Source organism: Lactuca saligna, chromosome 6 (assembly GCF_052625555.1).
Source record: "Lactuca saligna cultivar CGN05327 chromosome 6, ASM5262555v1, whole genome shotgun sequence".
Lineage (NCBI taxonomy): Eukaryota > Viridiplantae > Streptophyta > Magnoliopsida > Asterales > Asteraceae > Lactuca > Lactuca saligna.
The window spans coordinates 9,962,887-9,972,689 of NC_136422.1; the positions used below are offsets into that span (position 1 = coordinate 9,962,887).

The window sequence follows — 9,803 nt, forward strand, 5'->3', positions numbered from 1 at the left end:
TTAGTGGTTAGAATGTGTCACAATGTATCGTGAACCAATGGTTGTATGATTCATATGGGTGGGGCCCAGTAGAAATGTGATTGAGACTCTTAGGTAATCGTTATTCTTCTTGGCATGTTTAGGTAATATTTGTTTGTTGGGAGTCGGGAGACTTAGTGACCATCTGGTTTGGATCATGTGGACAGTTAAAGGTTGTTGGGAGTAATAGCTATGCTTCAGAAGTATCTTGTGGAATGTTTGCTTTATGAACCCTGTTTGTCAAACCCACAACGATTAAGTCTTCAATTATATAATTATTCACATTGTTTATTAACCCTTTCAAAATAAATAAATGGCAACTAGGAATTTCATAAACTCTTCATAGTATTCTCTTCATGATATTTTTGTTACATCTCATAAATAACAATCATAATCTATAATATACATGGATGTACAATACATTATGACAGAATTCGTAAGAACACTAAATGAACAATATAAAAAAATACCGTCTAAGTAGAGTTTTGGTTTATACAAATTGTCATATTCTAAAATTGCATTTACCTCTTCCTCATTCAATATAGCATTACACTTTCTCAAGTAATCTATTCTTCCATCTTGTTCTTCAAACTCTATCAAGCTCGTATACTAATGTCAACTATATGTATGACCATTTTAGCAAAGTAGGGTTATAAGTAACAATTAATTATCATAAGGTAAAAAACTTTTAAGTTTTAGTGATTAATTGTTTGAAATTAATAGTTGTGTGAGTTTTTTTTGTTTAAGGTATAAGTTAAAATAACATGTGATTGGTTGTTATTAGCGATGAGCTTTTTAACCGTTAGAATCGGAACCGACACAAATCCGGTCATAATTTAATAAAAAGGTTCAGTTATCAGTTCTCGACTTATAGCATAACCAGTCCCGGTTCTAACATCGATTCGGTTCTAACAAAAACCGGTTAAAAAACTGGAACCGACATGGAAGTGTAAAAGTCAAAATTCATGCAAATCTAGTTTGGAAATATTATCTGATTGACTGATTCTCCTAAATCCTAATATATTCGGATTTAACCTAAACAAAATCAACTAGTCTAAGGAAAAAAGAAAAAGCTTGATCATCACAGAGGAAAAATGAAACGACGGTCGGCCTTGGGGAAATCACGATTGATTATCATCGGCTCATCCCGACTAGCGATCAACATTCAACACTCAATAAATACTTAACCGTGAAGAAAAAAATTGGTTCTGTGTAAATCCAAGATCAAGTAATTGGATTAACATGAAATTGGATGAAACTCAAGTTTTTGTTACTATTAAGGATTACTTTAGGTTTTAAAAAATGCTAAAGGAAAATGTTAAAGAATGTTAAACAAAAAAAAACCATTTTTTGTAACATGCTTGTGTTGTTGTTACTTTGTTGCTTGGTATTGTTGTGTTGTCTATTCATACAACTCACAAATTGACTATTATTATATCATAATTGAATAGTTAATATATAGTTAAATCATTGTCGCGACACAATCTCTTGGCATCACTATATCAAAATTTCAATTTTGAATCAAGAAAATAGTATCTTTCAAGTGTTAGAAGCTTCCACAAAGATAAAAACACATCCAAAACCCTACCAATTTCTTCTTTGTGTTTGTTTTTTCAATATGAAAGAATGTTTAGAATCATAGGGTACATGGGTACATTTGTAAATTGACTAAATTCAATATAAATTTTTTGATAGGGAGATTCAAAACAATTGTTAGGTGCTTAGATGATATATAATATTTGTTTGAACACAATTTTTTTTAACTCATTTTTCTTGATGATATATAATATTTTTTTGAACTCGTTTTCTAAATGTAGGATTATTAAGATGATTTTATCGGTGATACACCACCCGTGATTAATAATATTAGTGACGGGTCCGAAAAAAGAAGACGTGGCAAAGCCAAATTTTAAGAAACAAAAAAGGAATGGAGGTGTGCCAAAAGGCCCAAAACCAATTACTAGCAAACGAGAAAGATCAAGGAATAATCATAAAGGAACTGGTCCTTGTTGGGTAGCGTTCGGGTTGATGTGGATTGTAGAGGATGATGGTGTTGAAAGGAAAAGTTTTGAATGTTTTTATTGTAAAACAATACTTAAAGCCAAGACAGATCGAAACGGGACGTCTAATATGAACAAACATTGGAAGAACTGCAAGTTAAACCCGGATAACGAAGAAAAGAATGATAAAAAGCAAGCCAAATTGAATTTTAAGAAGGAACCAAATGTTGAGATTAGTGTACAAACATGGAAACAAGATGATGCTAGGATCAAACGAGCATTACTATGCCTTTTTACCATTGGAGAATTATCATTCAAGTACGTTGAACATGAAGCATTTATTGAATACACTAACGTGCTTAATAGTAGGGTGATCTTGCCTTCTAGACATAAAATTTCCCGAGATGGAGGCACGTTTACTTAGATGAGAGGAATAAGTTGTTCAAGTATTTTAGTAACGCAAACACTGCCATACATTTGACAACCGACACTTGGACATCCTCTTGTAAAAAGGTCAATTACATGGTTGTTACGACCCATTTTATTGAGGACGATTGGTTCATGCATAAGAGAGTCATCAAATTTAGGGTGATAGATAGACATAAAGGTGGGTAAAATTGATGAGAGTTACTAGCATGCATACATGGGTTGGATATGAAAAATGTGATGTCAATGACTATCGATAATGCCACATGTAATGACACGACAATCGAATTTTTTGTTTAAATGTTTCCCACAATTTACGACGGTGGAAAACATTTCCACATTCAATGTATTGCTCATATCCTAAACCTTATCGCGAAGGTTGGGTTAAAATACCATACTATTAGCTATGAAGTATATTAGAGGTTCAACACAAAGGATAAAGAAGATTAAAAAAGTCATCAAAGATGTGAGGTTGGAAACAAAGCATTTTTTATGTGGCAACTCTCCAACCCAATCGAACTCGACATTCGAGTTGTTGAATACCACCTATGAGTTACGAGACGTGTTTGTGGAATTTGGCATCAAAGGTATTACTTTTTTTTTTAATCTTTCAGCATATTTTTGAGTCTGTCCTTATTTTTAAAGTACTATAACTCACTTATATGAAATTGGAATTACTTGATTTTTTACCAGTATTTAATTTACTGTTTGTACTTCAGTTTAGACTGTAAAAAATTATATTTTGGTTAATATTGAATCAAATACAATCCCGAAAATATAGAATATCAATGCAACATTTTTTCTGTTTTAACATGTTTTTTTATTTTGTCCTACTTTTTAAAATACCATAACTTACTCATATGAAGTCAGAATTACGTGATTGTTTTCTACATTTAATTTATTGTTTGTATTTCAGTTTAGACTGTAAAAAATAATCATATTTTGGTTAAATATTGAATCATATATAAACCCAGAAATACATCATATCAAGGCGACATTTCATTTGTTTCAACATGTTTTTTATTGTCCTAATTTTTAAAATATCATAACTCACTCATATGAAGTCGGAATTACTTGATTTTTTTTTCCAACATGTATGTATTGTTTGTACTTCAATTTAGACTTTAAAAATACATATTTTGGTTAAATATCGAATCAGATACAACCCCGAAAAAGACAGCATATCGATGCAACATTTTTTCATGTTTTTATATAAAAGTTTAATTGTTTTTTTTTTTTTTATTTTTGAAATTTGATAGAAAAATCATATGAAAAGAATCTACAAAGAGTACAGGATAGTTTGCACTTCAAGGCAATAAAAGAGATGATAAATTTCCTTGAAAAGTTTAAGACAAAAACGAAGAACGTTTCGACTTCAACAAAATCTTTAATCTATCGATTTATCCATAAAATCTTAGATGTGAACCTACATCTAAATAAATGGTCAAAAAAACACAACTTTGTTAATTTGATACGAGGTCCGACGAACTTTTCAGGCAAGTGATGTAATGCGGCAGTACACACTGCTTCATATGTTGTACCCTAGGAGCGAACAACAAATATGTTTAAGGAAAATAGTGTCAAGCATCGGTCAATCGATGTCATTCCTTACTAATAATTTATTTTGCAAATTGATTATCGAAAATTGACACGAGGTTGGGTTTACAGTTTTCTCCAAATTTGTTAATTCTCATCTCTAATAATATAAAAAAAAAAATCAAAACATTCATTAATTACTTTTCACCAAATGTATTATAATTATTTTTCCAAATTGTTTTTTTTGACGATAAACGATTTTGACTAAACTACAAAAAAAATCATCGTTTTCATTGAAAGTTATGACATCCGTTTATGGTTTGTTTTTTTGCATGTGCCATCAATAAAATAGTGGTTTGTTAACTTATTGCACCTTAGATGGTCCATTTACATTGAAGGTGTGGTCTTAACTCTTAAGTTCCTCTTAAATGATCACTCTATCCTCATTTTCTTCTTTTATTTAATCTTCAATATTCATATTTAAATACCTTAACTAAAGAACAACTTAAATACCAAAAAGAAATCAAAATCAAATTTATATTATAACTTAAACAACAATAATAGACGTGATTCACGTGATCCAGTTGTTAGTAAAGAGTAAACATTATATTAGTATTCGTAATTTTCATGTTACACTTCTATGACTATATATATATGTGAATTTTCATGTTACACTTTTATTATTGAAACGATAATTTGAGTCTTAGTTGGTTTTAGTTATCGTATTTTATTTTCTTCTTTGGACAAGAACTCAATGCAACGTCGGTAGGATGGTTGTTTGGGCGCTGGCGGCGAGACAAAAACCTATGCATCACAGAAATAAACAAACACAAAAGTGTGGAAACTTCATAAAGTAAGCTTTTATCTTCTCCAAATTTTGGAAACATGAAATTAACAATAAATTATTGTAGTTAAGGATCTAACTATATATATATATATATATATATATATATATATATATATATATATATATATATATATATATATATATATATATAAACTAAAAAAACTAAAAAAAATTGGGAAACCACAGTTACGTCCGTTTTAATTTAAGTATTTTTTTGATCCCGTTTGGGGTTCTCTCATTTGGCCATGAAAGCATGAGCTAAATCTTTATATAATCTGCTAGCGTCATTCTCCCTTAATTGAGAACAACTCAACCTTGAGTTCTCATGATAAATAACTTCTTCTTGCGGCTAGTATTTATAAATATATATAAATTTATTTATGTAATATCAGTTTGTTTAATTGCTAATTTTATTTAGTTTTCACTAATTGTTGCTAATTTTATACTTACTTTACTAAGTAAGGGTCACTTTGTTTGGTTTGAATATTAAATCTGTAATTTGAAATTGCTTAAATTTTCATTAAAGTATAAAAAGGTATATAAAAGTATAGAAAAGGGTGGCTTTTGGTTCTTGCTAGAGTTAAATTGATTAAAGTGAATTACCAATAGTCCAACACTATTAGTGAATATGTATCCACAGTAGAATCAATTTATTAATTATAGTGAAAGTACCAACAGTTTGTTAATAAGAATTGCCAAATTTCTGATATGATTAATTTGTTTAATTCATTATAAAGATTCAATTAGAGTAAATTTATTATGTATTATTCAACTTTATGTTTGTATGTATATCGTTTTTCAGGCCGTTTTGCTTCTTCAACTATTTTGATTAATATATTGTTGATGGTTTTCTAATCAACTTTAGACCGTTATTTGAGAAAATGATTATACTATGGTCACAAATTCTTTTAAACCTTTATGAAAATTAAGGTTTAGGCAAAGAAAGGTAAAGTAAACCAAGAGTATGCCCCATCTAAAGATAGATGAAGTCTACTATAAATTTTGTATCGTACTAGATTCAACTTAATAGAGGAAAAAGCTAATATAAATTTCTGAAATTAATCAACTTATGGGCTATTTACCCATAAGGCCATAACTACACTCCTAATTTTAATCAACTAATGCATTCATGAAAACGTGATGCCTAAACAGAATTTTCTATTTTAACATAAAAGATATACTTTTCAAAAAGTATACGTTTTGTTTAATTTGTATAAAATAGGAAGCCTAATTTGTCCGATTCATGTTTTTAGTAATTAACCTTTTCAGGAAAATCATAATTCCATTTGATTTTTTTAAGCAACCAATCAAAAAATATATATACTTTTTTTTAGTATATTGTTATGGAAAATTAGAACTTACTTTTAGTTGGTAGCATAAATAAAAAATTAACTGTAAATTATTATTTTAAACAAAAACTAATTTACCCAACAAATAGTTTTGTTGCTTGATAGTATAATTTTACATTTTAGAACTCTCCCAAAAGGCTAACAAGCTAAAACATGTATTTAGACGTATAAGCTAATTTTTTTAAATTTATATATAATAAATATAATATTTTAGAGGTAAATACATTTAAAAAAAAAAAAAAACTAATATGTAATCAGATACAAAAAAAAAACATTTACATTATTTCCTTATTCATAAAAAAATACACATCTTTTTACCTATCCATTTTATATTTAAAAGAAAATTTGTAAAAAATATATCATTCAATTTTACTTATCTGATACAGCAATTAAATATTCCCTGATAGTAACAATGTCATATAAAACTCGATCACAACCATATTAATTTCTATCGAGTTTTATATTTGTATACATGTACTATCAACAACAACTATAACATCACTTAAACGATTGACTAATATACTGTTATTGGGAATTTGGATACAATCTATATCTATAGAAATAATATAAGTTTGTTTTTTTCCAATATAATTGTTTTTCTATGTTTTGTTCAATATTTTTTATGAATTTAGTTTTTAGAGATTTATATAAACACAATGAAGAAAAAGACGTGTAGGAATTCACCACCATAGCTCCCTTGCTTTCCAGTTTCCCCCCAATATTTTAACAGAAATAACCCACTCCTCTTTCTAGTTCACGTCGCCTCTGATCCCCATTTCTCCCACAACCACAAAATGCTGCCCTACGCCTCCCTACAAGACGCCGAAACCGCCATCGGCCGATCACTTACCGCCGCTGAAACCTTCTGGTTCAATTACTCCGCCACCAAATCGGATTACTTCCTCTACTGCCACAACATTCTCTTCCTCTTCCTCGTCTTCACTATCGTCCCTCTCTTCTACGTTTTCATCGAACTCCTCTTCTCTAAAAACGTTATCGCTTACAAAATTCAACCCAAAGTCAAGTTCTCTTTCGCGGATAATCTCAATTGCTACTTCGATGTAATGCGCATGTTCCTCCTCGTCGTTGGACCTCTCCAACTCGTCTCCTATCCTTCGATTAAAGTAAGCCTTTTCGATTTCGGTATATGGTTGGGAGTTCTGATTTTTGTAATTTTTTGACCTAGTTTACTGATTTGTGATTGCGGACTTACATTGAGTTCGCTTTTTATTGATCTTACTGTTTTCAAGCTGAAAATCACTTTTATTTTGTATATTTTTGGCTTCAATAAGCGACTTTACTGTTCTTTTTTTATTCTTCTTAGTCACGCCGTGGACTCCTTTTCATTTGAAATCTCAATCTCAAGTTGAATACAAAGCTCATATTTTTTTAATCTGTTTATGGCTTTTTTTGTGATTTTTACTGTAGACTACCAACTTTACTTAACTTTATCTGAATCACAGTTTGTCTATAAGTTTCAATCTTGGCATACTTATTTGGTGATTTTACTTCTATTAGCAATCTAATTATGTAAATTTCGGACCAAATTTGTGGATATTGGTTGCCAATTTTACACGATTGGATATCCATTTTCTTGAATCTTTCCTATTAATTCCATGCCATCTTTTTATCGGTTGATTCCATCAGAACAAATTAGTAATCTCACTTCAATCTTTTTATATTCTGTGTTTGATTCCATATTAATACAGTAGCATCATTACGCCTAGGAAAACAAGATTCATTTTTACAGTCCTCATCTAATCAAGTGATACCCAGGCACTTATGACTTCACAGTTCAATCCATGTGCCAAGTCTCTCCCAGAATTTTATTCAAATTTAATTCCTTCTTTTATTATCTTGATTGTTGGGACATTAAGGAAAAAAAGTTACATGATGCATTCCTACTTTTCTTTTTTCCCCTTGCAGATGATTGGGAATATCTTACTTTTACTTTAAAAATCTATAGGAATATTGACTAACATACTAAAAATTACTTTTTTTTTTTTTTTTTTTTTTTTCTTCAGATGATTGGTATCCGGACAAGCTTACCCCTGCCATCACTAACAGAGATGATGTCTCAGTTGTTGGTTTACTTTCTTGTTGAAGACTTCACAAATTATTGGATCCATAGATTTTTACATTGCAAATGGGGATATGAAAAAATTCATAAAGTTCACCATGAATACACTTCACCTATTGGATATGCAGCTCCATATGCACATTGGGCTGAGGTTTTGATCCTTGGGATTCCATCTTTTCTGGGACCCGCCATGGTTCCTGGCCATATGATTACATTCTGGCTGTGGATTGCTTTGAGACAGATTGAAGCCATTGAGACTCACAGTGGGTAAGTAGTAAGCATGCTTTTGCATTAAACTCAACTTTTCTTTTTGATGAATGATGGATTAAAGTTAGGCCTGATTATAAATAGTATGATCTTAAGTAGAGAGGATTGACTTTTGGCCAAAATTACTTTTCCCATTCTAACCCCACCCATCTTTTTCTCTACCCCACTTTAAAGGCCAAACTTATATTTACATTGAAATTTTAAGCAACAAATAGTAAATACACTTTTGCAGATATGATTTCCCCTGGACATTCACTAAATTTATCCCTTTCTATGGTGGAGCTGATTATCATGATTATCACCATTATGTTGGTGGACAAAGTCAAAGCAATTTTGCATCTGTCTTCACTTACTGTGATTACATTTATGGAACAGACAAGGTATTATATAAATTTATAAATTTGTAAATTTTCTTCTGCTCTTTTTTTTTTATTTTAAATTGCTAATCTGGGTTTTGTTTTATCCAATCAGGGCTATCGTTACCAGAAGAAAGTCTTGGAACAGGTAAAGATCATATTTTAAGAGAATGATTTTGGTTTATTAAGAAAACTGAAAAATAAGAATCTTAATTCTCTTTTGATGTATTTCAGTTAAGAGATGGAAAAGGAAATGATGGATTGAATGCTTCAGGACAAGATATTAAATATGAGTAGCCATGGAATATGGAAATCCGTTTATTGGTATTGATTTTCAGAATCCTTGGTAGTTTTTTTTATTAAAAAGTTGGACATTTTCTGTTTAGGTTACTAGACTTAAACTTGTGTTAGTTTTTGAATATTTATATCAATAGTTTCATCTCATATATGCATCTTGGTTCATTTGTACCTCTTTCTACATTAAAAATCCATTTTGCTTTTACCTGATATCACCAATCATCATCTAATATGTGTAGTTGATGCTTTATTTTATCAATAGATAATGTAGACTGATTAGTCTTATCGGGTCGGGTTGTATAGGAATGATCAAATGATTAATCAATCAGAAAATATATATATATATATATATATATATATATATATATATATATATATATATATATATATAATGCTGATCCTTTTTCTAGTTTTCTTAATGTGATATTGGGCCTTGGTCTTGTTAGAAGGTAATCAAATCTAATGATACTAATAAACGAGATAAAAGTAGAAAGTAGAGATGGGCTCACTTTGATTTATTAAATGTTTATGATTATTAACCATTATAATTGTCAAAAATCTAATTAAACAAAGATTTTAAAAATTTGAATAAAAGTTACATAATTTTAGACAAAAGACCAAAACCAA

General features: G+C 29.8%; 1 protein-coding gene across 1 annotated transcript; it reads left to right on the forward strand.

Moving 5' to 3' along the window:
• Positions 1 to 6,848: 6,848 nt before the first annotated feature.
• LOC145001324 (methylsterol monooxygenase 1-1-like) lies at positions 6,849 to 9,386 on the forward strand. Its single transcript, XM_078960698.1, has 5 exons — positions 6,849 to 7,300; positions 8,201 to 8,523; positions 8,756 to 8,903; positions 8,995 to 9,027; positions 9,114 to 9,386. Exons 1-5 carry the CDS (start codon positions 6,971 to 6,973, stop codon positions 9,174 to 9,176), a joined length of 897 nt encoding a protein of 298 aa, XP_078816824.1. The 5' UTR covers positions 6,849 to 6,970; the 3' UTR covers positions 9,177 to 9,386.
• The last annotated feature ends 417 nt before the right edge of the window (positions 9,387 to 9,803 follow it).

What these genes read in the sequence shown, in the direction of transcription:
- LOC145001324 (XM_078960698.1), top strand. Translation starts at nt 6,971, where the DNA reads ATGCTGCCCTACGCCTCCCTACAAGACGCCGAAACCGCCATCGGCCGA. An exon ending in ACATTTATGGAACAGACAAG is followed by an intron (nt 8,904 to 8,994) that starts GTATTATATAAA and finishes TTATCCAATCAG; the next exon opens with GGCTATCGTTACCAGAAGAA. An exon ending in AGAAGAAAGTCTTGGAACAG is followed by an intron (nt 9,028 to 9,113) that starts GTAAAGATCATA and finishes GATGTATTTCAG; the next exon opens with TTAAGAGATGGAAAAGGAAA.